At 37.8% G+C, this 27,963-nt stretch overlaps 2 protein-coding genes across 4 annotated transcripts; both read left to right on the forward strand.

Annotated features, from left to right (window-relative positions):
- The first annotated feature begins 340 nt into the window (after positions 1-340).
- il21r.1 (interleukin 21 receptor, tandem duplicate 1) lies at positions 341-16,281 on the forward strand. Of its 3 annotated transcripts, none has more exons than XM_044208582.1 (9): positions 341-691; positions 5,557-5,681; positions 5,963-6,071; positions 8,153-8,346; positions 8,684-8,817; positions 8,930-9,119; positions 9,347-9,428; positions 11,282-11,375; positions 14,349-16,281. In XM_044208582.1, the coding sequence occupies exons 2-9, from the start codon at positions 5,621-5,623 to the stop codon at positions 15,129-15,131; spliced, it is 1,647 nt and encodes a 548-aa protein (XP_044064517.1). In that variant the 5' UTR covers positions 341-691; positions 5,557-5,620; the 3' UTR covers positions 15,132-16,281. The 3 variants fall into 3 exon arrangements, with proteins under 3 accessions (XP_044064517.1, XP_044064516.1, XP_044064518.1); XM_044208581.1 differs by having other exon boundaries at positions 5,589-5,681; XM_044208583.1 differs by lacking the exon at positions 341-691 and adding an exon at positions 2,140-5,228.
- Positions 16,282-20,031: 3,750 nt separating this feature from the next.
- On the forward strand, positions 20,032-26,540 carry LOC122882231 (interleukin-21 receptor-like). The gene is made up of 9 exons (XM_044209406.1): positions 20,032-21,242; positions 21,499-21,595; positions 22,642-22,762; positions 22,878-23,047; positions 23,328-23,479; positions 23,580-23,748; positions 24,059-24,170; positions 24,254-24,338; positions 25,516-26,540. The coding sequence occupies exons 2-9, from the start codon at positions 21,511-21,513 to the stop codon at positions 26,038-26,040; spliced, it is 1,419 nt and encodes a 472-aa protein (XP_044065341.1). The 5' UTR covers positions 20,032-21,242; positions 21,499-21,510; the 3' UTR covers positions 26,041-26,540.
- Positions 26,541-27,963: the final 1,423 nt, after the last annotated feature.

Below are 27,963 nucleotides of genomic sequence, written 5' to 3' on the forward strand. Positions count from 1 at the left end.
AATGGTTAAATTACATTGAAGGGGATACTTGTGTTAATACATTCTATTATTAAGCCCTCAAAACATCTACAATTGAAAATATTTGCATTTTTCTAACCTAATAAGCAGTTACAGCAGTTGGACGTCTTTTGTCCCATGTCTCAAGAGACAGTGATCTGTCAAAGTTCACTGCATATTAACCGTAGCCTACCTAGGTATTTTCCGCCTCTGTTTTCTGACAAGCCTGAGACTAAGCTGCACTAACGTGATTACGCCACATGTGTGCGCTGTGGGTTCACAACGTCTGTAAGCAAAAACGCAGCCAAAACGTACACGAAGAAGTCGTCGTCAAACTGTTAGTAAACGTTGCTTTCTGTTGCTTTTGAGTTCCTTGTTTTTTAGTCATGATAGCAAATCGTTAAAAATCGACATTTATTTACTCCCAGTCAAAATAACCCGTTTGTTGCTGCTACGCTAACAGTTACCTTGCTAGTAGTTACTAGACAGTTAGCCAGCCAACTGTTATTTGTTGAAAATTAATGACTCATCAGTGTCACGAGTATCACAGGGAGGTGTACGAGAAGGACAAGTGATGTTGACGTTGCAGCCAATTCTAAATGAACTGATGGCTTTACTATCAGTCACAATTTATTCAAATCCTGAGAGACCACGATGTGAAAACGAAACGAGGAAGACATAACGGTGTTCCCCAGTGAGTACATGCTTGGATAGTATTGTACTTTTGCTATATTCCCGTTACTTAAATTAGGTCTGTGTGTGCGTGCAAGTCATTAGGGTTCAACATTTATTCTGAAGATCTGTAGTAATACTGATATTCTTAGGGGGACTGGTTTTTTACGCCAAAAATTCCAGAAGATTCCCCCAAGTTTAATGTTGTCAGGGGAGGCGCCTCTGAAAAGCCATATTGTATTCCACCAAACCCTCATTTAAAATTAAATTAATCTAATATAATTTATTGTAATTTTTATTGTTATGTGGTTAGTTAATTTTTTAAAGCATGTTTAAAGAGACAGTTCACCCCCAAATCAAAAATACATATTTTTTTGTCTTTCCTGTAGTGCTATTTATCCATCTAGATTGTTTTGGTGTGAGTTGCGTTGAGTTGAGTTTTGGAGATATCTGCTGTAGAGATGTCTGATTTGGCGTGAGTCGTTTCATGTAGGAACTATTTTCTTTCTACCGATACATGAAACTGCTCACAACAAGGTCTATGGAGCAGTGAGTAACCGGGTCATGATTTATGGAAAGAGACATTACTGTTGAGTTTTTCCAAATGTTTTTATTTATTTATTTATTTTTTGCGTTTTGACCTCCACAAGCATAGTTCCATTATATTCAAGAAAGGCAGACATCTCTACAGCCGATATCTCCAAAACTCTGCAACTCACACCAAAACAATCTGACATATATATAGCACTACAGGTAAGAGGGAAAATATGCATTTTTGATTTTAGAGTGAACTGTCTCTTTAAAGTTTCATTGCAGGTTTGTACCACCATTGAGCCTGTTGAGTAACAGGTTCAAGGGTGATATGGTGTCACATCCATATCAGATGTGGAATCATTCACTGTTTGACAACCAGTTTTTCTTAAAAGGCTGTTGACCAGTCTCAATCTACACTCCTCTCGTGAGAAGACATGGCCCTCTCTTTATTCAGAAACATCATTCTTTCTCTGTCTTGAAACAGCAAAGCCTCCACCAGTGTCTGCAGAGTGGAAAGATTGCGTTTCTGCAACCTTTGCAATTCTTGTGGTGCTTGTGTGAAAACCATGTATCTCCAAATTTGGTGATTTTGAATTTGAATTCTTCTGATAAATTGTATTATACGATGAGAAAATTCTCCAACTTCTTAAGCTAAATAAACAATTTTAACCCCTTCCCCCCGTGGATTAGCTGGAAAATGCATTGTCGCAAACCTTGACTTTTTAGAGCTACGTAGTTCTCGCAGGACAGCGTCGCTACAAACATATGACGATCTTATAGAATATGATGCATTGCTGTAGATTAAACTACCAAACAGTATATAAATTACCTTAAATATTTACAGCAGTAAAATGCAACATGAACATGTATGCAGCAGTAATATTAATCCAATAGTAAGACACTGACAGGCCTGAAGGGAGGGGGTGGGATTTTTTTGGTGGGATACTTTCTAAATCTAGCTGTCTCTTGCTAGTTTCTCCAACGTTACCTACCCTATCTTTTAAGTAAAGGATGTGAATACTTCTTCCACCACTGCTGGCCTGTATGTGCTGAGCTTTTACCAAAGCACACCAAAGAGATGAAAGAGGCAAAAAATTTAATGTTGAATGTTTCAATCATTAAAAAACAGAGGTAAATGTCAGCAATAATATGGCTTAAATAGGATCTCTGATCTATATAACGAGATTAAGTTGTAGTTCCCTTTTTGCTACTCACAAAAACAAATGTTATATACAAACACTTTATACAGTAGATGGGTGAATAAATAATAAGTCATAGAAATATAACTATTTTGCATGGTGAAGTTCTGAGGATGAATTAAGGAGTCTCACCAAAGATCTTCTGAGCGGTTTCCACCCGCTGCAGAGCCCTCCTGTCTTGGGCCGTGCACATCCCATGCCAGTTTGTGATGTTTCCAGTCAGGATGCTTTCTATTGCTCCTCTTAACAAGAACTTGGCAAGGGAATTTTGCCTTCTTAAGTTTCTTTAAGAAATATAGCCCTTCCAGAGCTTTCTTTACCAAGGTGGAGATGACAGATGACCATGACAGGATCTCTGTGATGCTGATTCCCAGGAACCTAAAATTATTCATCTGCTCCACCTCAGCACCACTGATGTAGACAGGAGTGTGTGTCTTTGCCTCCTTTTTCCTAAAATCAATGATCAGCTCCTTGGTTTTGCTGACATTGAGCAGTAGGTTCTTACTCTGCAAGATTGTTGACTTCTTCCTGATACGAAGTCTCACCGTTGTTTGAAATCCGATAATGGTGATGTCATCCGCAAACTTAACAACTCCATATCCATATCTTGCCTGTCATTTACATTACGCCTTAGTCTTTCATCCACATTGCACCTAAATGAGACCATTTATATTGGGCTTAAGAAGTGCTCCTGAAATGCTGCTGGTGCAGACTGATAGAACCTCAAATTGTCCAATATGACACTGTAACAACACTGGACAACTATTGCCTCCATTTCCCACCTCATTTCCCACCCCCCTTACATCCACAGCTACATTTGCTATACTTTCTGCTTCCATTTTTTTTTTACAAACTTAAGGTAACCAGCCTGGTGTGTCCCTTCATACTCATTATGTCCAAAGGTTTTGCACATCTGCTTGTTCTCACACAGAATAAGTCAACACAACAGAAACTGACTCCTCTTTGGGGACAAAACTGAGAATATTGTGAGCAGAAGACTGCAAGTGAAATCTGTACTCAGTGCCTGCACTTGTGTGAAACCATGTTTTCTACCATATGTGGCATGTGTGTTAAAAGTAAAAATAACTGTTGAAAAGAAACCAGAAATCATTCAAAGTTAAGTAAATGCATTTTCTCTCTATTCTATAGTGCATCAAAAAATTGAGAAGATCTATAATCTGGAGCAGGTTCAGGTTAAACCTCATTTGTAGTGACATATAATGGCAGTGAAGTGTTTGTACAAGACACAGCAGCTGCATTTAGGCCATTGGCTGTATGCTTTCAGCACATCTTGGTCATAAACCTACTGAGGACACAACAATTGGGTTTGAGATCGCTGGACTTGACTATAGGCTCTAACATGCACCTGCACTACAGTATAATGACACAACACAACCCTATCAGTACCTTTATAAGGTAATGCAATACTACAGCATGCCATTAAGTTAAACTTTTTTAACCTTTTTAACCCCACAGTAGGCCAACAGCAGGGCTGCAACTAACGATTAATGTCATTACATGCATATAATCAGTAAACAGTGAAAAAGTCCAAAACCTCAAAATATTTCTCCATTTGAGAAGCTGGAACTGTCAAATGTTTGGCATTTTTGCTTAAAAAATTACTTAAACAATCTATCAATTTTCAAAATAGTTGCAGATTCATTTTCTGTTGATCAACTAATCGTTTAATCGTTGCAGCTCCGCAGTGCAGCGCCTGGAGACCAACCCCAGGTTTAAGACTAGAGCATTGGCAGGAACAGCTTCACAAAGGTGTTGTTTATTGTTCAGTTCGTGCTTTTGTCACATACCACCAACCTGGTCCAAAGCACTGCAGGTGCTAAGCTTTCTGTAGTTGTTGTGTGATAGAATGGCATTTGGCTCTGACTAGTATTGGTACAATGACATCAAATAAGATGAGTCTGCACACCTACTTGGTGATTTGAATACTACCACAAAGGCCCACCCATTGTACAAAACAAAAACTGTTTATTGTGCTGTAATATAGTTTAGATGCCACATTATATACACATGGGTCACGATTCTCATGATTCAACTCCTGGTGAAGAATGTGTACATCTAGCTCAAAATACTCAGCGTTAATAACATTTAGAACTAATTTATTTATTAAAAGAGACCTCTGAGGGGCTCCACAGCAGGATTATGACTCATTTAGCATCATACAAGACACACTCTGCTGGAAACTACTGAAAACCCCTGATAAACTGCTAATGTAGACAAGTAGGTGTATGATAAGGGTCTTTTGAAACTAATCAAAAAACATTTCTAGTGTCAGTGTTTAGAATCATCTCAGTAGTGAAACCTCTATCGGTCATGTTTTGTCTAAATGTTAAAAATGATATGAATAAGGAGGTGCTTCGTAATCATTATTACAGTAGAACACAAACTATTTGGTGAAGTAGCGGTTGCTTAAAGTTCATCAATATCTCTCTTTTCTGCAATTTTCTCAACTGAAAATTGATTTAGCACTTGTTCTTTAAAAAAAATCTATTCTTATTTGTATTCCTTTAGTTAGGTGTCAAACAATTATGATTATTTAGTTATTATATAGAAGATAATTTCAGTTTCCTGTTGACTTTTTTCCCCCCTCTGGTTAACTATTGCATATTCATAGCAGCAGCATGGATGTGGTGGGAAGGCACCACACAGACACCGCTCAAAGGGTCTGAAACCACATCCTTAGTCACACCACTGATGATGACGCCTTCGCTGTGACATTGTTCCACTAAACGTTCTCAACCAGGCGTCAGTGCATTAGTGACTCTGTTAGCTTGTTGAATAAGTGGCAGAATTTGTTATTTAAAAAAGGTAAGATCGATTCTTTAAACGTATTAGAAATGAGAACAGAAAATGTTGATGAAAATGTTTTTTTAAGATGTCTAGCTGGTTTAAGAGATAATTTGTTATTCATTTAATAAACTTTTCATTCTGATTAGTAAGTGTTGATGCTCTTATATAAATGTATTTAATTATTGATGTCTACTATGTAGCTATACTTTATAGCCTTTGAACTAACCTTTGTCCTTTTTAGCAGCAAATCTGGCTGGAAGGCTGAATTTTTTTTTCTTTTAGAGTTGAATACTTTTTTCTTTTTTTAACCACAAAACAAATTTATAACAAGTATATTTATATTTAGTTTCAGCTGCTGTGTTCCTCCTGTCTAACCAGTGGCTGATAACAGTGGGTCGTCCCCAGTCCCCATGGCTCTTAAACCTGTGTTCTTATTGTTGCTGTGGGACCTCACTTTGTTTGTTCATGGAGGTAAATTGGCTTATCTAATGAGTGTCTTCTTGTATTGATATGAATTTCTAAAGGTAATTCCCCACTTAATGTACTCAATTTAAGATTAATTTAAACTCTTGTACATTGTTGTGTGATTGTGTTGATGGTGTGGCCAAGTTTTTCTTGAAAATGAGTTTCTTAACTTCAGTGAGATTGCCTTGGTAAACAAATAATTTAAAGGACTAGATTTACATGGAGCATGCATGTTACATTTATATGCAACCTTGTATAAGTGACCACACGTTTCTTTTCTGCTGCAGTCACGTCTTTGTGCAATGTCACCTGCTCGACGGACTACCGTGTTTCACTGAACTGTTCCTGCTCAGGCGCTGTGCCGAAATATTCTGCCGTCATCGAAGTCAAGTGCAGGTACAAGTTGTCTTTAGTCTCGCTGTTAATGAATGTGCTTTATGTTGGTGTATTATACAATATGTGGCTTCATCATAGCACCACTAGCTTTAATTCTGATGGTATTCTGGGAGCTAGAACTTTGGTCATTTTGAATATTGTGCTCTTAGTAATATTAGTAACATTTTGATAGATCCTATGCTGTCAGTTGTTATTGCCTTGTGGGAAACTTTTGAAAATGGAGTTGTATCAGAACAGTTGCTTTGATCTAATGGGAACACTGCAGGGTGCTGAATAGATATTTGACCCAGACCATGCACTTTAATGCACCTTCCTCAGAGTATTGCCAATCAGAAATTTCCATCAGGATGTTTTCAATATTAACACCCTTCACTGATGTCATAAATTTAAATTTATCAGTTACGAGTTTAAAAATTCAGTAACTGTGGGCTACATTACATGCCATTAATGTATTTTATACATAAAAGTATGACGTTAACAGACATTTTTAGAAGGATTCCTTAAATTTGGTTTATTAAAGGATTGCAACCATACAGAGCCCCCTAAAGGTCACTGCGAGAACTTTTTTGTGGACAACTTTTGCATTCCCTCGCAATACTTTCCTTCTTCCATTCCTTCAGAGCCGTATGTCTATTTCCGCTCAGCTGCTCCCAGCACAACGCCCTAGCATGTCAGTTCATTGAATTTTACTTTGAACTGGGCATTAAGTATGCTGATATAGTACTACTGCTCAAAAGGCATGCGTGGTTATGTAATTAGTGAAAGTAAACTTAAACAATTTCTTAGATCAAACAACAAACAAGAAGGTGACTGAAATGCTGCAAACAGAGTCTGTGGTTCTGTCACAGAAAGAGCAGACAGCATTGAACCACTTGCAGAGATACATCAGGAATGCAGACCAACGCAAGTTGGAAAGCTTTTAGCGTTTTTGCACAGGGTCCTCTGTTCTTTGCACACAAAAAATTTAAGTTACCTTCAGGTATTAGCAGAAGGCCTATTGCTATAAGTGTGGAGCAATAATTGATGTTCCTTATACACACAGCTCCTATGCAGAAGTTTGATAATGTTCTATCTGATTGGCCATTGCAACTTCTTTGCAATGGCCTTCATATAAGCTGAGGTGTCCATAAACAATGCTAAATGCATTAACTTGAGAATCTCCACACTACCTTCCATTACAAATAGACATATAGCTCAGAAGGAATTGAAGAAGAGAAGTATTGCGAGGGAATGCAAAACATATTGCGAGGGAACGCAAAATATTGTGAGGAAACGCAAAACATATTGCGAGGGAATGCAAATGCAGTCCTCAAATTTCCGAAAAAATTCTCGCCGTGACCTTTACAAGACATGCACCTAGCAGGACATTTTACAGTGGATAAATAAACTTGTAAGTGCTCCCTGGTGGACAAACTATGTAATGACGGCACTGTTTCTAAACTACCGCAAAGATTAAACTAAAAACTATTTTGATAATTAATGAATTGCTTGAGTAATTTTTTAAGCACAAATTCCAAACACTCGCTGGCTCCAGCTTCTCAAAAATGAGGATTTGATGCTTTTCTTTGCCATATATGATAATACGCTGTTATTTTGATTAACAGTCCAAAGCCCAAACATATTCAATTCATTTGAATACATCACCTTTGGCTATGGGAAATTATAACTGGCATTTTTCACTATTTTCTGATTTTTTTTTTTCTTTTTAGAGAGAAGGATAATTTATTTAACTGAGAAAATAATCGTCAGATTAATCGATAATGAAAAAAATCATTAGTTTTGGCCGATTGATTTATTGTTCGGAGCTTTTAGCAGCTGCATACATGGAGAGGGATTTGCTTACGTGAAACACACCTACAAGAAGCATTACCATGAGATATTTAATGTTCTTTCTATGAAACAGGTAGACAGGTAAACAACTCCAATGTGTTTTTGCTCTAAAGAGACATTAATGATGTGAATTGGAGCTTTTCCTGCACTGCATCACTTCTGCTCTAAAACAAACACATGGAAACTACAATCTTTGGTGCTGAGGTGTTGACTAATGTTACTGATTATATCACACTGTTTATCTGTTGTAGTGATAGTGATGGAGAACTTCATGTTAATGGCAGCTGTGAAGTCAAACCGCCTCAATCCTGGTGCATAATGTACCCTGAAATGCTTGATGACATTGCAGCCATTGGAACAATGTGTACTGCGAGAGTCAGTCAACAAGGTGATCAAGTAATAATGAATCCCACTGAGTCACCCAACTGGGCACTGAGTGATGTGGGTAAGTTAAACTGATAATAACTATGTGGTTTGATATTTCAGTATTCATCATTTCTACTGAACAGATAGGAGGATAACATTAAAAAGGTCACAAACAACAGCATTTCTGTTTTGTTTAGAAGTTCAGAAAATCCAGAGATTGTAAAAATCATACTTTTTCCCAACTTACCCCAATTGTCGTTTGGCAGCAAACGCCTACCCATCAGCTTTACCCTTGAGATTAAGACAAAAGCTAAAAATGATGTTCAACTGCCAGTTGTGGTGTAGAGCATTATTGGCATACACACATTTCAATTTCATAATATTCCCCTGGTCCCCATGGGACTTTTCTTTCACAGTGAAACCTCAACCTCCTTTCGATGTTCAAGTGACAAACACTGACGGATTCTACAACATCACTTGGAACAACGACAACCAAATAGACTGTCTCACATACAGGGTCCGCGTAAGAGAAAGCAAATACTTGTCAAAGGTAAAATGTGAACAAAAACACCAAAACATAAACTAAAACTGGACTTGAAAGGCTGTGTCTCTGCTGATGACTCCCATGCAAAGCTGTTGTGTTTTTTATTCCTCTCTGACAGGATCCAGCTCATTCCCTTGTAGTGCAAGAAAAGCACATTCTGTTAGACCATAAGAAGCTGCAACCACATGTCAACTATATTGTGGATGTTAAGGCCAAATTCTGTCCTGGGCTTCTCTATGAGGGTCCATGGAGCGAGTGGAGTTCCACTGCAGATTGGAGGACTACAGGAACATCTGCAGAGATTGAAGGTAGAGGAGCATTGTACACTGCAGCCTGGAATTATGATATAATCAACTTTTTTCTAAAAGTGCTAAATCAGACTGTTGAGGCACAGATGTTATTTTGTTGTGTTTTTATGCTTCAAACCATCATACATGTGTACATCCTTCATACAAACATTTCAGAAACAGGAAGTGTGACGATTGTTTGTGATATAATTTCTGTCAGTACATATTTTATACATTATCCTTTACAGGAATTAATGGATTTTGGTGGTGTGTCTCCGTGCCCATTATTCTTGTCCTTGGTCTCCTGTTGCTGGGTTATTCACAAAAACTGTGAGTACTGTAAACACTGGAGTTACTTTCTTTTTCTCAAAGTATTCTCAGTACTCAAAATGTCTCTTGATAAACAGTTCTCAGTGGTTCACGTTTCCATATTTCCAAAAATATGGCGAGGTTTGCCAAGTTTATGTCAAAATCTCTCTTTTTATTTCAAACTGGTGGTCCCCAACATTCAATGATTACTACTACCTTTGGAGAAACTTGCAGAAATTAATATATTTGGACTAAACCAACTATTATAATTCTAGAAATAAGATGTGCAAATCGTGTTAAAGGCTTTTGAATTTTGCATAACTGAATCTGCATTCATTGCACAGTACATGTAGCAATATGAAAGCAAATTAAGTCTTAAGGTCAGCAACTCTTTGTCTTCCAGTAAATGATTAGCAAAGCTTCGATCTACACTTTCCTGGCATCACCTCCCACATATAGAGAAACCACTGCTGTGCTGTATGTGCAGCGACACATTGCACTGAAATGGCTAGCAGACATAGGAAGTCATGCAGAGCATCAGTGTCAGAGAACTGAGAACACCTCACTTATTAAGGGCACACGGTGACAAGAAAAAAACAAGCTCAAACAGTAAATTAACTTAGCACTTACACTATTTTCTGTTTGTTTCTATCCATTTTAGAGGATGATATAAGAAGCTATCATCTGTGAGATATTATGAAAACTTTGGTTTTAGTTCAATGCACTGCTTACATAAGCTCTTTGCAATGAATCTCATTTAGTAGTAGCAGTGCATATACTTTGCAGACATCTGTGATATTCACTGACTTTGTGAGGTACACTGAGCTTAAACTAATCCTACCTCCATATTCAGTTTTTGTTGAGTCTGTTTTAGAGAGAGGTTGATTCAATTTTATGGTCATTTTGGAGGCAGCAGTTTGTGGTGCTGTTGAATTGTATTGTGTTATACTTGCAGGTGTTTTCCAATATATTGTTCTTGTTTGCCACAGTCAGTTTACCATACCAGACTGAGATGTTTTAACACAAAGATGCTTTCTATCAGGCTGCCACACACTTTTTAGAACATTTTAATGGACCCCAAAATCCTTTAGTTTTCTTATAAGAAATGGTCTCTGACTGGCTTAGTTTTTGCTAGTTGTACCTAATAAACTGGCAACTGAGTGTATATTTCTGACTTATTGATACAGCACTTGCCAGAGGAGCAAAATGAGTGAAAACTGACATTGCTGGGCACTGGGTAAACACTGGGTGAAATGGGGGCTTTACATATGTGGACAATTTTGACCTCAATTACTTTCCAAGCCTTCAATATAAGCGCATAATATAATATGAGCCAGATTTCCACAACAATGCAAACTGCTGTATGATGTTAGGGGTTAAATCCACTGCTAAAAACACCACGTTGGGATAAACTATGAAGTTTTAATGATTAAATAAGAGATAAAGTTACATTTTCTGTGAACAGAGATGTGACATCAGTTGAAGAATATTCTGTTAAAGTTGTTGACAGTAAAGTGGGTTTTACTTGTTAATGTAAAGAAGATTCATCTTCTGTACACATTCTCTCAATAGACATTATTCTATTTTGAGTTAAATGTTCGATGTTTAGAATAGTTTTTAGTCAAATACTAACATGTGACTTTGACTCACGACTTCAGTTTTGTACTATACTGTATAATTCATATGAATACCATTTTGTGCTATCAGCATTACTGGTTATGAGTTAGAAAGCTGCTGCCTTTGGTCACGACTTCGATTCTGCACGAGTCACGTACCGAAAATGAAATCCCCTTAAAAGTGACATAGCACAGTTGAATTATAAATGTCACATTATTTTTCATTCTTTTTCTTAAATCACTTCACATTTGTTTCAGGTATTGGCAGAAAAAACTCCAGCTTATTACATACATCCCCACGCCAAATGAGTATTTCAAGCCCCTCTACCACAACTATGGAGGGAACTTCAAGGTAAGAGAAAGCAAAACAAACTCAGCTCACTGGGCTTTGTGTGTAATTTCCAAATTGGCCCAGCAGGTGTTGCCCAAGAGGGGACTTTCAGCACATCTGGACCCTGCTTGATGGGACTTTCCCTTGACTTAACATTTAAGGGCCTCCATGATATAAATGACTCAGTGTGCAGGGGCTTCAAGAGGCTTTTCGTTTTTCATCTGTCTGACATGCTGTGGGTAGATATTTGTGTATGACAGCCCGACCTGTTCCACCCCAGTGGAAAATACCCCTGCTACATCTGTTTCAGATCTTTGATGTGTCACTGTGTCAGGCTAAAAAAAACCCTGTTTTTCACTTGATAGGGGCACAGAGTGAGAATTGTGTGGTTTACATTTTTTATTGTATTACTGATGTTTTTATGATTATCTTTTCCATCATGTTTTTATATTTCCCCCTAATGTAAATTCCTATTTCTGTCTTTTGACACCCAGGGATTAGACTGATTCTATTTTCAACAAAATATACTCCCCCATACAACACAAAAGAAACCTGAAACACAAAGTGTCTTGCCTAAAATTACCTAGAAAAATGTGTGGTATACAATAATGCTGAAATCAACAAACATGTTCAAATGAGCATCTGCGTGGCACAATTATCCCATAAGGAACAGCTGTTAAGCAGTTGAAACCCAGGAAACTGGATCAGGTTTTCTGGCTTTAAAAAGACCTTTCGCCAACTTGAGCAATAGATTTGAGTGTTTCTGGCTTATATAGTGCATCACTATAATATCAGTATCATCAGGAGTGTAGATATCGTCTGGTATCATATTTAACTTAATGTTGTGATATAGCTTTTTTTAGGTTTTCCTGGGGTTAAAGGTCAATTTTCTGCACTTATCAGATGGGTTTAGCAGAGTGAAAATAACAGTAAATGCCTCTAGAGTCACCTTGTTTCATCATCATGTCCCTATTACTCATGATTGCAGTTACAAATGTTGGTCAGCAGAGTGCGCCCTGCAACAAATAACAAAGAGAACAAGAGCGGTAGCACTAGAGAGTTAATGAAATAGATAAGTTCTTTATTTAGCACTATTTTGTCGTACTTTTCTTCACTATACTAAATATGCTGAACTGGGCTAAATCAGGAACATTTTGTGCTATAATTAGATTAAATTCAAAATACTTTATCGCTCAAGTGGCAAGGCAATCTTGTTTACAAGAATAAAAACACACAAACAATTCATTCAGAATATGATTATGGAACAGAATATGATAGAGTGAAGAAACAATTGGAATGCACAAGAGATAATGGCTCTGACACAAAAAACATTATGTCAGAAAGTGCAAGTGTATTTTATCATTATCTATAAACAGAGTAAACTCCTTTACCTTGGCTGTTCACAACTCTTATGGCCTCTGGAAGAAAATCAGACTTGACATAAAGGACATTTGTCTACCCCAAAGGAGTTTAGTTTAGGTAGACGGTACAGACGCTGCTGAGCCTTTTTCACAAAGGCGTCTATATTTTCACTAAATTTCCATCTGTCATCATGTTTTGATGTTTAGTCCTAAATACTTTAAAATACTCCACAAGGCAAATTATATTTAATTTGCCACCAGTCCCCCATCATAAAGAGAAGTTTTTTTTTATGAAAGAGGTAACTTGTAGTTTAGATTTAGTTTCATATTTACATTCTTCTACACAGTATGTGAATCTGGTGCAATAATAGTTAACAGTATGACACATCTTTAGTGTCTAGTGTGACAGGTGGGAAGTTCTGCAATCTTTGTTACAGACCTTTCATCTGTTGTTTGTACTCTATATTCACATCTTCAGGATCACTGCGACAGACTAAACCTGCTCTTTTAGAATCATTGTTCTAGTTTGACTGCGCTATCATACTCTTGTGGTGCAGAATGCTTGCGTTTTCTCAGCGGATCAGAGTGATTCAGTGATGCTGATGAGCTCTGTACCTCAGGATGTGGTAGCCTTTGCATGACGAAACTGATTCATGCTTATCTGGGCATCACCATGCTGAATGGAGGCTATATGTGGCTGCAAAATGTTTACGTTTCAGTAAAAATGTACGTGTTGATGTAAAGCCATGTAGATTAGTGGAGAGAGTCATACATTAAAAGTGCATCAAGCAAATAAAAATCACAATTATACCTTCAGTATTATTTCTTAATTGAGCACAAAACATACAAATTTGCTCCTTTCATTATGGAGGTAATGCTTGTAGTCTGTCCATGTAATGCTGATCCACACATTTTTTTATTTGACTGCTAGACTCAGAAAATCCTCTTGTTTCATGCCTAAAATAGCAATGTTCTCAATGCGAAGTTAGAAAATTGTATTGTTATTCAAAAAATATACACAGCACAAATGTTCAGACACTCAGATATTAATTAGAACTGATGTCCTTACTTCAGGCACCCCAGATTAGATAAAGAGTAGGTTCTCCCCTATGATAAGTTAATAATATTGCCCTCATGCACTTAATTTCTGAATGTACATACAGAAAAGGATATTACACTCTCATAAATGAAGCTACAGCCAGCAGCTGCTTAGCTTAAAGACTGGAAGCAGGGGGGAGCAGGAAGCCTGTTCAAAGGCTAAAACAATTTGCCTACCAGCACCTCTAAAGCTTACTAATTAACGTGTTAAATTTCGCTTATTAATCCATATTCAAACCAAACTGTAAAAATGACAAGTTGTGTTTTTACTGGGAGTTGCTTGCTAGAACTAATTCTTGATCGGCCAAAGAGCCAGGCTAACAGTTTCCCCCTGCTTCCAGTCTTTATGCTAAGCTAATTGACAGCTGACTCCAGCCTCATGTTTGCCATATAGATATGAAAGTGGTTGCAATCTTCTCATCTCTCTCAGCAAGAGAGCAAATAAGCAACAATTCCTTTAAACATTCATAGGCCAGTGTTGCCATTTATTTAGGCCAATACTACAAATTAATGTCTTCCATTTGCTCTGTTGCAGGAGTGGGTGAAGCCTGTATTCAACGAGTACGATTACCTAAGGATCAACTCACATGTTCAGATGATAAGTGAGAAGCAGCATGACGTCCTCCAATGGGACAATGAGAAACAAAGCTACAGCAAGGACAACAAGATGAAACAAGGTGGTAATTTCCTCCATATGCTGCAGCCTCACAGCAACTCGCTGCTGTTCTTCCAGGACGGTGGCAGTTCACAGGGCACCGGTCACTCCACCGGACACATCTCCATCCATACCGTAACCCTGTCTGGAGAAGAAGAGTTTGAGGAGGAAGTCGTGTCACAGAGCTCTGTTAACACCCTCAGAAGTTACCAAGATGGAGAACACTTTGGTTCATTTGAAAAAGACAACACAGAACACGCTGGCTATGATTTAGAGGAACCTCAGATGTCCAGATTGGATAGACAAAATGGGAGATTACCACATCATGAAAACCAAATATCCAATGACTTATCAGTGGAAAATATAAACTTTCAGCCACGCGTCCAGCTTAATGAACCAGAGAGGGTATCACTTGACTCATTCGCCTCAAACGAGCAGTCAGAAGACGGCTACCCTCACGTGGACTTGGACACGATGGACAGTGGTTTTGGAGAGTGCAGCAGCCCTGGAGCCTCAGACTCAAACATAGCGGAGCAGATAAACTCTGATTTATTTCATGAGCACAAAAGCTCAAATTCTAACTATGTCAAGCAGTGGATGATATGTAGCACTATTCAAGAAGACTCCAGCAACTCAGAGAACGAAATCCACGAAACACAGTGATTACCGCTGCTGATTTACTGCCACAATTACACTTTGTCGTGCTGTGGGACACGTAATTTGAAGATGGACATTATTGTTGACACTTCCAGAAAATATACTTTGATTAAAAGTAAATTGGAAGTTTAGTTGTGCACTTTGTACTGTGTAAATACTGTAGTCAAATTTCTTTGTTTTTAAAACAAACATTTGTTATTGTGTTTTTTGCTTTTAAAAGACTGAGATTTGGTTGGAGAGAGAGGGGGGTGACATGTATGGACACTGGAGTATGCCAACATAATACTTTTTCAATGTTGAATTATATTCAGTCCATCAATTATTAATTAATCATTTAAAGACAGAAAATGGAAATGGAATTAAACTGCACAAATGTAATGATCTTTTTATTCTTTAGGTTTTTTTTTTTTTTAATGCATCATTTGAATGCTTGCTAGAACTAATTCTTGATCAGCCCAAGAGCCAGGCTAACAGTTTCCCCCTGCTTCCAGTCTTTATGCTAAGCTAATTGCCGGCTGACTCCAGCCTCATATTTGCCGTATAGATTTGAGAGTGGTTTCAATCTTCTCATCTCTGTCAGCAAGATAGCAAATAAGTGTTGCCATTTATTTAGGCCAATACTCCAAATTGATGTCTTCCATTTGCTCTGTTGCAGGAGTGGGTGAAGTCTGTATTCAACAAGTATGATTACCTAAGGATATCGTGTTCCAATGAGAAGCGAGAAGCAGCATGACGTCCACCAATGATAGTTTTATAATGCATCATTTGAATGCTAATTTAATTAATCAACTTATCTTTTACTTTTTTAAATGCATCAATTTGTTAATAGATCATAACGATGCCCTGAGAAAGTCTATAAGTATTCTGATGGGACACTCCAGACTCCATAAACATTCAACATGGGATCAAAATGTTGCATATTGCTTTGATTTATACTGCTGGAGGATGCTTTTTGTCATTTTTGTCATTTTGTCACTGTATATACAGCTTCATATTCTCATGGTCATGCATGCTTCATTAGCTTGTACTGTAGCACCAGCATGCATGCTGCCTTATCAAGATTTCTGATAATGTCTGTTTTCCTTGCACATGCATTTTGTCAGTAACCACTGCAACCACGTTTTTGTGCAATGTCAGTAAAAAGAGCAAACTTGGAGCAATTCTTTATCATCTGTAAACACATCTGGCCTTGACCTCATTCATGGAGAAACATACCAGACAACCTTTGACAATCTGTTCTTTCACCTTGAGTTATATAGAGAATTTATATATAGAATATTTGTTCTCTTTTATCAAATGAAATGTTTCACATGTATATAGTAACTGTACATGCACAACAGTATGCAGTACATACAGTATACTAGGAAAACACACCCTAAAAACACGTAAACACTGATGAAATGTTTTGCTTTTCTGAGCCCATGTTGTGCATTTTCATATTCTAGGCCAATGTAGTTATAACATTATATCAGGATATTTAATAGAGTTTGAAGGTGAACATCATTAACTGATCATATCTAAAAGTGTAAGAGTGTCTGAGGGTGGATTTTTCCTACTGAAAGGCCTCCTGATGGTAGCTGCTGTGGGAGGGGGAAGTGTGGCTCATTTACTTTCCAAGTCCAGATTTTCCGTGACAGCTAATGGTCTCACAGTTTTGACTGTTTCTTTACCCTACACCAATCGACATGTTACCGTTTACACTTTCCACAACCTTCTGACCCAATTTAAAAACATTTAAACATACGTATAAAATCTATATTCACATGGAGAGCAGTCTGTACAGTTACATGTTTGATATTATATTTTACAATATATACTGTATCTGTACTGCATCACATTGGATTGAAATCAAACTATATATTATGAAAATGATAAAATATTTATGAAGATAAGGTGATGAGTTTCAGCTTTCAGGCTGATACAGTAGTAGGTTTCCAGTCACGTTTTTCATTTTTGTGGCTCATCAGCATGATTTTTTTCTCCAAGGCAACAAAAGCATTCAAGGCAAACATCAACTAATTTTCATAGGTTAGAGTCTAGGTTTAGGGAGAGTTAAAAAGTTTAAATGTAGCTTGGCTATAAGTGTGTATTGCCTTGCAATCTGATGTCTGTCTGCTTCCTCTTTATCGTGCTCTGATTTTGTAAATATTTTGCAAAAAAAAGTGAAGACAGTCTTCTGGCGTCAAACTCTGCACATGCATCATTCTACACATCCAAGTGTAGCAACACAATAAGCAAAACACTTCTTTGAGTGGAGGGGGACTTAAATCATTAGGCCTATGCATTGAAGGTTATGTAAAAAAAAAAAAAAAAACACTGGCAAGGATAATATTCAAATGCAGTTTAATTTTAGTGGTCAGCATTCAGACCTGAAAGACTAGACTAGACTTTTTAATGCGAGACTTGCAACTTAACTTCGACTTGCTGCATAAGACTAACAGCTGTGGCTACATTATTTTATTATTTTGTGGTTTTAGCAAATCTACAATGAAGAAATAATTGTGCATATCAATAATGATCAACTCTCTGCAGCTTGCCAGGTTCTCACCAAATCATTCTCCAAACTGTTCATCTTGCCCTGAGCGAACTCCAGGCACCCGGTCCTCCTCCTGTCCCTCATATCTCTGTTAGAATTAATAGAGATATGATGGACATAATTGTTCCTCAAGAAACCTGGGTGTAATCTTTGACCAAAACCTGAACTTTGACTCTCACATAAACAAGCTTGTGCAAACCTGCTTCTACTCCAGAACATTGCAAAAATCAAATCAATGCAACCAGAGATCTAGAACTACCAATCCATAACCTCATTTTATTACGTCTTGACTACTGCAAGGCTCTTATCTCCTGTCTCAGCCAAACAGCCCTGTCTCATCTGCAACTCGCGCAAAACACTGCTGCCAGGCTGCTTACCAAAACCAACAGCAGATCCTTCCATCACACCAATCCTCGCATCCCTTCACTGGCTCCCCGTTAAGTATAGAATAAATTTTAAGATACTGCTCATCACATACAAGGCCCTACATGGTCTTGCCCCTTAATACATTTCTGAACTTTAGCATCCCTATTCCACGTCTAGGCCACTCAGATCATCCGATCAAGGTCTCTTATTTATACCCCGCACCCTCCGCAAATCCAAGGGCGATTGTGCTTTTGCCATCAGGATCCATCTCTCTGGAACAGTCTCCCCCCTCTGTTAGATCAGCTGAGTCTATAAACAGCTTGTTTTAAAAGGTGCTATATAAATCAAGTTTTACTTTGTTACTTACATACTGCATATCCACATAATGTGGTCCAGAGGTCAACTTGTTTTGGCCTTGACCCAAAAAATGTGTTGCTATTTGATGGAACCGCACTCCCTCGATATGCTGCAATGGTATCTAACCCTTCAGGACATATTAAGTTTAGAGAGTTCCATTGCTAGAATGCATTACGCAAAGCAACATACAGTGCATTATTATTATAACCTTTCTTTAATCAGGTAGTCTCATTGAGATCAAGACCTCTATGTCGAGAGACCTGAGTACAGCAGGACAAATAAGAACAGATATAAGGCACACAACAAAACACAGCCAGTCACACACAAGCACATGAAAACAGCATCAGAAACAATCACAGACATCTCTAAAAATTTACAAAATTGAAAGTTTAAATTCATTAAATGGGAGACTTTGAGCTTTATTAGAAGACATCTATAAACAAAAATTATACCGTGTAGTTCTCTTCTTGTTGCACGTGGAGACCAGCCTACATTTTCATATACTACACAGTGATGAGTATGATATTTATCTCCTGTAATAAAATGAAGGTCACAGTGATAAACTGCATCAGGTTGTTTTAAAGTGGAATGACCAGCATGAGAGTACAAGATATCTCCTATGCCAGTTGTTCCACAGGTTTGAAAGTGAGACGGCCATCTATCCAAATCCACAGATAAGATTGAACAACTTCAATTTCAGTACCATTATGCGTACATATGGCAGAAATATGTAAAATAGAAGTATGGGTTTTTGAGAATAAAACACATTTTGTTTTATCAGCAGTTTGAGTTTATGCAGAGATGTCTGCAGACATTGCTAGGGAGAACATGTAAGGTACTGTGAAATCAGCATTTTGCTGTCATGTTTTTTAATGTATTTAATAATAACGATAATAATAATAACTTGATTTGTGTAGCACCTTTCTTAACGCAGTTACAAAGTTCTTTTACAAAGGACATGAAAGATAGTAATACAGTTATACAGTAAAAAGTAAAGTAAAAACAGATAAATGATAATAAATAATATAATATAGTCCAGGAGATATAAAATAATTTGAGTAAGTTATGCCAGTTTAAAAAGGTGCATTTTTAGCTGACATTTAAAGAGAGTACAGAAGTAGTTGTGTGGACTGTTAATGGCATTCCACAGTTCAGGAGCCATGATAGCATTGGTTGCCAAGTCTAGACTTAAGAACTGTGAGAAGAGCTTTTTCTGCTGAACTAAGTGTGCGCCCTAGTACACATGGGTTTAGCAGGTCAGAGATAAAGCTTGGAGTAAATCCATTTTACGTTTTGTAAGTGATTAATAGAATTCTGAACTGTATTCTGGAAGCAATGGGAAGCCAATGAAGGGATGCTAAAATTGGGATAAGGTGTTCTCTTCTGGTGGTTCCAGTTAAAAGCTGAGCAGCTGCGTTTTAGACTAATTGCAAACGATTTAGTTCTTTTTTACTGAGTGCAAAATATAGAGATACAATAATACAGATGACGGCATGAATAACATTCTCCGGGTCAACAGCAGACAGAAAGGATTTGATTTTAGAGATGCTTCTAAACTGACAAGAACTGAGAAGAAACAAGACTGAATAACACCCAAAAATTACTCCAAAATTTTTGGCCTACGGCTTGGTATTGGTTGGCATGAATGACAATATATGCAGGCAGATGACTAATTAAAGGAATAACTGAATAGAAAAGTTAATACAGATGCTTCCATTCAAGGCATGAGGACTCACTGAATGGTTTGATGAGTGTTAAAATGATGAATCATATGCTATGCACTTCATAGTCACAAGTTCTCAACCCAGCTAAACACCCCCAATATGGGAGATTGTTACAGACACTCCAGGCTCCCCTTCACTCCGCACTCCCTTTCCTGAATACTAATGCCAAGCACCTGTCACCTCGTACACACCTGCAGCCAATTAGCATTCCACTCCCCTATAAAACCCAGCTCCTCACCACAGTCTGTGTCCAGTCTCGTTTAAGACACAGGATAGAACGCTAGTTCCCCTGATTCTATAAACGCCTTGGACTCACTTTTCCTGAACGAAAACTACTACCAGCCTCCAGTACCCCGTACCTCTTCTCCGGCTCCTTCGTACTCCTGTCCTCCGTGTGTCTCCAGTCTTCCATGAGTTATCCACTCCAGCTCCTGGTCCCGTGTGTCGCTCCAGTGTCCAGTCCCGTGTGGACCGAATCCTTGGTGTTCAGCCACTCTACTCCAGAGCTCCAGCATCTCCATTCAAAGGACAGTATACTTCCCTCCATTATTTATCTACGCTCCTTGTATTGCAATAAACTATATCATAAGCTTCCTCGTGTCTCCTGTCAGTTCTGTCCGTAACAGAGATTTTGGACAGATATGTCAGACAGTGCTCTTCACCAACATCATCATCAAAATATCACATGAGGAAATACGTTTTGGAAGAATGGTGTTCATCCCTCCAGTAAAGAAGACGAAGCCTAGCGCTTTCAGATTTGATCACAAAAATAAATGTTTGAACATAAACATAGACATAATTTCAATCCAGTACAACAAAAAAATATAACACACAGTGACATGAAAGGGCACCAATTTTAGTTGTATTAATCACAAGGGCAATACTACACTGCATATCAAATGGAAAAGAAACAAAATTATATTCAGTCTAAAAGAGCCTAAATACTTTGTCTGGCACTATCAACAAATGCAAGAGCACGTGCTGAAAACCAAACCAAAAAGGTTTATAAAAAAAAAAAAAAAAAAAGCTGTGATGTAAAAAAGGTTTGACTTCCTGTGATACACCAGTGTTAAACCTCAGTTCCATCTCTCATTCACTGTCTGAGACTTCAACAGCACCAGGACAGCCCCTGAGGTAATAGCACTTTTCCATCCACTACACATCGTAGCACACATGACAACTTTTGATTTTCTTTTTCAAATACTGTAAGTACTGTAAATACTATTTTGTGATTTTCATACTGTATATTACTGTATATTACAGAAAGATAAATTCCTGTGAATGTTGGTGTAGACTGGAATGATAAATGTCTTGTATTACAGAAGCAGTAGATATAATCAGATATTCAAGAAAGAGACTGTAAGAAGAAATGTTTCATTCATATCCACAGTGTGATACTCATATGTCCCAAAGAGACATGAAGTGTCTGCAGCTCCTATTTGTGTGTTGGTGCTCCAGCATCCTTGCAGTGACCAGCTGCATCAGAGGTACTGCTCACTTGTCTGGACACACTGATGTATTCCTCTGAATTTATTCTGTGTAAAATGCTTTAATAAGGCAGCTTCTGGCATATCTCATCTTGTGGCCTGTATTCATGTGATGACATTTTCTCCTTTTTATGATTAATTGTGCACAGATAACTTCACTGTCATACAATCTAGTCATCAACCACAGAAGAGGTTCAAGGAAATCTTTAGAAATGTCAAGCAGTAATTCACACTGTAATATTATCTTTCTCTCATCTGTAATTACCTTTGACATTTGAGTAACATTTTGATGACTCCAGTGGTGGAAAGTAATTAAGTACATTTACTCAAGTACTGTACTTAAATGCAAATTTGAGATACTCTGCTTGAGTATATTTTACATAAAAAAACATACGTTTATAAAATACTATACATTGTTAAAGATTAAACCAGAGGCTTCAACCTTTTTGGCTTGTGACCCATTAAAAAAGTAGTGTGTAGATGGGGCCCCTTGTCAAATTATGAGTTGTTAACAGTTCCACCAAAGACACATTTATCCTCTAAATTTCACAGATTTTCCTTTCTTTCATTTAAAATTACCCAAAGGGGTAAAATTATCCAGTTTTTCATAAAAAAGAAAAGATTACAAAAATTTTTAAAATAGCAATATGAATTTGTGTAGCACAACTTTGTGTTTTCTTCTGTCCTATCCCTTTAATCATTTCACGACCCCTCAGATTTATCTTGCCCGATACCTGGGAACCACTGGACTAAACTACCTAACTGTATATAAATTAATTGAAACTAGCTCCACCTCAACCAGCTACAACAGTAAAATGCTATTTCCACATGAATGCATCAGTATCAATCTAATAATATCATATATAATAATATAACACTCACTTTTACTTAAGAATACTTCTTCCACCACTGGATTACTCATTATTCAGCACTTGTGTGACTTCAATTTTTTTTTTAAATTGCAATATCATAATGTAATAAGAATGGAATAATCAAAATGTACATGACAATAATAAAATAAAACGATCTTCTTCCTACTTTCATAGCTGATGGATTTTCGTGTGTGACTGCCTATTGGAACACAATAACTTGTGTCTTGAACATTACTGGTAATCCTGTGGGACAGTCCAACACCACCTACAGCCTGAAATTCACTTTAAAGTCAAAGTAATTGCCCTTCTTGCAGAATTACATGAGTAAATGAAAATGTTAAATTCTTCTTACTTATTAATGTTTGTGTTTGTGGCACAGACACATGTTAATATTCTGTTATTGTGTTTAGAAACTTGAGAGGAGACCAGTTTTCCTGTCCAGTTGTGGTGAAGAATCACAGTTACAGCTGTGACTGTAAAGTCAATAGTTGTACCAGTTTCCATCAATATGATATAGAACTCTGTCATGAATCTGGCTGCCATCCTGTAACAAATACGCCTTTTGAACCATCACAGAACAGTAAGTATAAATGAATTGTAATTCATACTGATTGTATGTATGTTGATGTTTGTGTTTCTTTGCACACATGTATGCAGATGTGTCTTGATGCGTGCATTTGATATTGCATCCATAAAATAACACATTTCAAGAAATTAGGATATTTCCAAAGTACAGTACCTTTATTATTCAGGGGAGATACTGAACAGCAAACATTAGGTAATGCCTTTGCAAAATGTACTGTACATTTTAGAAAGATTTTCATATATGTAAATATGATTTGACAAATGTTTGTGATCAGTTCAGCTGACACCCCCACATAAACCTGAGGTCCGAAAATCACCAGAGACTTTCAACATAACTTGGAACAGTGGGTATGAATCCCATCGGCACCTCGCCAGTGCCCTTGACTACGAACTGTTACTTCAAACATCACAAAGCACTGAGAGCAAAGTAAGATCCACTGTCATATATAACCATACTTGGACAACACGTTTTGCTATAATAAGATCTAAAAATAATCGTTTGTTTGATTGTTTCAACCTTTTCTCAGATTCTTCATGTCAGTTCACAAGAGACGTATTGGATTCAAAGATCACAACTTAAACCAAGTGCCACATATTGTATTAAAGTGAGATCTAAACCTAAAGAAAATCTTGACTATAAAGGAACTTGGAGTAAATGGAGTCCACTAACATGCTGGAAAAATGAAGCAGAAGAAGGTAAAGTGCCACTTTTCCTTAAGTAGGCTACAAAGGCTTCATGGCACTGACTATAAATGATGCATGGTAATTTACTGATATATAGGAATATGTAAGTCTGCTGTACATCAAGAACAAGTGTTGAATATTGTATGAATGATTTGAGTCAGCGTCTCAAAGACATCAATCAATCCATTTCCCCCTTTTTTTATCACCACCTTCTTAGAATAATACAGATACCTAACACAGATAATTAATGGACATGAGCAACCTATTAGACTTAATGTCATCTCTGTAGTATGACTCACTAATTCTCTATTATTTCATGCAGCTTTCTCAGAACAAGAAAATACAGATATATTAGTCATTTTGACTAAATCTCTGGGCCCAGTGTGTGTGGCTCTTGGACTCCTGCTGTTTGTATTCTGCAGTCCCGCTGCAAGGTAATTCATCTGTACTTTGTAATGTTGGTAAAAGGGGAAATTTTATCATAACCAACGTAATCTGTTCATCATTTGTACGACAGAATGAAGATAAAAACTCTGTCCCACACACCATCGCCAGCCCCTTTCTTCCAGCCTCTATTTCAACAACATGAAGGCAATCTCAAGGTGAGGTGGTAATACAGTGTTTTTTACAATGTTTTCTTGTCCATTTAACTTATTGTCTTATTTTAGGAAACTAAGGCCAACTCTGCTTTTCTGCAGTTTTAATGACAACATTAACAACAGCTATTACTGTAGGTATGAAGTGTAGTCCAGAAGTCTGTTGTCAACACTAATTATATTAAATTCCTCAAGGATATTTTGGTTTTTATTTTGTTTAGTTTCCTTTCAACTTTACTACAGTGAAAATATCCTTGCACACTAATGGACAGAAATACATAGAAGGAGACAAGATGCAAGTGCAAAAGAAATGCATAATAATAAATTCCTCAATATCCAATAAAACACAATTTGTTTAGCTTTTATATATTGCCTAACAATACACACACTAACTGTCTATGTTAGTCAAGGACATATGTGAGGAAAAAACAACAGAGACTGCCAACTAGCATCCTGGTTACCAAAGTAGTTGGTGTAATAATCTGTAAGGGAATCATCAGCATGGTTAAACAAGAGTCTACAGCCACGCCAGCATCTCTGTGAGGCTGTAGTTGAGCTGAATGTTAATTTCAGCATGCTACAATACCATGCTCACAATGACAATGCTAATATGCTGATGCTAAGCAGTTATAATGTTTACCATGTTCGCCATCTTCGTTTACCGTGTTAATATGCTAACATTTGGTAAACACAAAGTACAGCTGAGGCTGATGGTAATGCCATTTGTTTTGCAGATATTTAATCATAAAGCAAAGTTTTGGACAAATTCAATTTTTTTACGTGGATGAAAGTAAAGGATTCACCAAAATGATTACAATTCATCCTGTGGGGGACATGAATGTCTTTACCAAATTTTCATTGCAATCCATCCAAGACACTTAAGTAAAAAAATGACAAAGAGGATAGGTCAGATGATCTCCAAAGTCAGTATGATTCATTGTCTGGGGGCCATGAATGTCTGTCCAAAAGTTCAAATCATTTTTGAGATATTTCACAGGATATGTAAAAACTTTGACCAAAATTGTCATATGGCTAAAAGTATCAGCTGAAATTATCCGTTGTATCAATGGTGAATAAGTTTGTTTTCACATACGTTGTGTATGTTGTGTGTAATGTGCTACAGTGAAAATGAGTCATGCAACTTTATCACACCAAATGTATCTCCATGCTACTGAATTTGCAGGAATGGCTTTCACCTCAAGGCAAATATTTGCTAACATACAAAACTGAGAAGATCTTGACAACCGATGCTGTGATTGTTGTGCCAAAACCCATTACAAAGGACCCAGAGGAGAACCAGGACTTTCACAACCCTTCAGTAACACAACTGGCATTACCTCAGTGTCAAACCTCCTATGTTGGCTTACCAGGGATACATGAGGCCTCTCCACCTTTAACTATGGTCTGTCCAGGGGACACGTCCTACACTCAGCTCCCTTGTTCTGTCTGGGGGGTTGCCGTTGGAGAAGTAGAGGTTGTCTCCTCTCCACCTAAAGATTTCTTCAACATCAGCCATGTAGACTCTGGCTGCAGCTGTGAGGACATAACCCAAAGCCCAGAGTGCAGTTTACCAAACAGTCCGGTTGATGACAGTCCAACACTATGTTACTGTAATGATTACTGTATTCTCAACAAAACAGCAGAAGGTTTTGCTCCTGTTATAGTGTCCAAGGGAGGCCGCTTAGATGTTCCATCTGCTGAGACGTAAAAATAAGAAATGATCCTGTCAGTTTGTTTGGAGAAAGCAAAATTCATAAGACTGGTGACACTGATCACAATGGCTGTATATCGCATTGCAGGAAATGTCAGACTTGATGCTGGCATGCTCACTTACACACCATATGTTGTGTGTTCTAGATAGCACTTCATATTTAGCCAGTGCAGGTTTTTGTGTGTTTGTATGCCTTGAATTTCCTACATCTGTGAAGCATTTGAATGTACTTCACAATCTCTCTTTTTATGAGGCAAGCATAAACACAACACAGCACATATGGTAGGCTTCTGCTTTGGCTAACTTGTGTATATTACACTTGACATATTTGCCATACTGACTGCAAAATGATGACGCGTATGTGTGTGATTTTCACATCAACTTTCTATGATTTTTTTATGTATAGCCTAACGTTTTTTATTTACCTCTGTTTGTGCTCTGCTCCAGATGCTCATGATATACAGTATTTCCCCAAGGGGATCAATAAAGCATAATCTCAATGTGAACGTTTCTCTATTAATTTCTCCATTAATGATAGCAAGTAAGCACATCACTGTTTCTGGAGGCATAGCTAAGTATACTCACTGCACTGCTGAAAAGGAAGTGGATATATTTTGTGTACTTGCATGTATCATAGTCATTTTATGCTGTGGGTCAGTAGAAATCTATAAAATAGTATTATTATTAGAATTGCATATCATTATTATCAGCGCTGCTTAATAACTCATCTGCTTCTTAGAAACAAGTTCTGCAACAATCCAGTAATAAATAACCAGTGGCGGAAGTGCGGCTTGTTAGGAAGAGGCTAGCGAGCGCTCGTCTATCAATAACTTGAGTGAAGGTTTTAATCGCCTGTGTGTTTTAATTGGCCCAAGTCAGATAAAATGCATTTAACTTTAAGCATTTAGACACTAGGCTGTGACTGCGGATCATTTCTCCTAAATATTTTTGTGTCGTCGTTTGGTTGCGAATCAGTGATTAGTGCTTTCATCTTTACGGTGTCGGCTCAGTGAGTAATAAAAGTAATAATAATAATTACAACCTGTCTGGATTGCCCCCAAGTTTGCACAAGGGGCACGAGGCTTTGGCCATAGAAACTGCTATCAGGGCGTCTATAAACACTGTGGTGAATGGGATATGCAGCGCGTGCAACCGCAGGGTGCTGGAGTACCAGAGGATGGTGGCTGACAGAAATCTGAGAGACTGGAGTGCCAGTTGGAGGAAAGTGAAAGTGAACTGATTAAGCTGTTGCGTCTGGAGGTAGGCAGGAGGCAGCCTGAGGATGAACTTTCCTGGCCCGTCACGCCTAATGCAAGGGAAATAAACTCTGGTGAAGCTGTCAACAGCTCTAATAACGAATAAATGAAAAGCGAGCCTGAAATTGAGCCATGGAAGTAATGTCAGTCGACATTAAATTAATGAATTCAGTATGTGGAGGGATAACAGGCAACACACCATCTCCGCTGCAGAGTTCATGTGGATGTGGTTAGAAGTCCACCCACTGATTTTTCTATCCATTTATCTGTTTGTCAAGTGTAGGTGAAGCAACACCCACACAACCCCCAAATTCCATTACACAGCGGGGGCCTTTCCCCAGCAACATGCCCACACTGAGAAACCTTCATGTGAGGGTGGAGAAGCAGCTGGAGGCCAGCCCTTTGGATGCATCATCTCCCTGGTTAAAGAGGAACCTTCTGACTTGGAGACGGTCATTAAATGGAAAGTGTGTGAAGGGAATTTGCTGGATCAGCAGGAGGGTCAACGTGGAGCCGAATATCAGCACAAAAAAAACCCTGCAAAAAGGTAAGCTCAGCTACTGCTGTCATCTTACAGTGTTGTTTGAGTGAGTTACAACAGTGGTGGATAACTTCAACCTTTCTGGTGTGTCTGCACTGGTAAGTCAAATCTGCAAAACACAGA

The sequence above is a fragment of the Siniperca chuatsi genome, linkage group LG9 (genome assembly GCF_020085105.1).
Source record: "Siniperca chuatsi isolate FFG_IHB_CAS linkage group LG9, ASM2008510v1, whole genome shotgun sequence".
Lineage (NCBI taxonomy): Eukaryota > Metazoa > Chordata > Actinopteri > Centrarchiformes > Sinipercidae > Siniperca > Siniperca chuatsi.

Excerpts from the sequence above, each read along its gene's own strand:
- il21r.1 (XM_044208581.1), top strand. Across the intron at positions 8,347-8,683 it reads CTGGGCACTGAGTGATGTGG|TGAAACCTCAACCTCCTTTC; the intron begins GTAAGTTAAACT and ends TTTCTTTCACAG. Across the intron at positions 9,429-11,281 it reads CTGGGTTATTCACAAAAACT|GTATTGGCAGAAAAAACTCC; the intron begins GTGAGTACTGTA and ends CATTTGTTTCAG.
- LOC122882231 (XM_044209406.1), top strand. The coding sequence starts at position 21,511 with ATGTCCCAAAGAGACATGAAGTGTCTGCAGCTCCTATTTGTGTGTTGG. Across the intron at positions 23,480-23,579 it reads CACAAAGCACTGAGAGCAAA|ATTCTTCATGTCAGTTCACA; the intron begins GTAAGATCCACT and ends ACCTTTTCTCAG. Across the intron at positions 24,171-24,253 it reads TTCTGCAGTCCCGCTGCAAG|AATGAAGATAAAAACTCTGT; the intron begins GTAATTCATCTG and ends TTTGTACGACAG.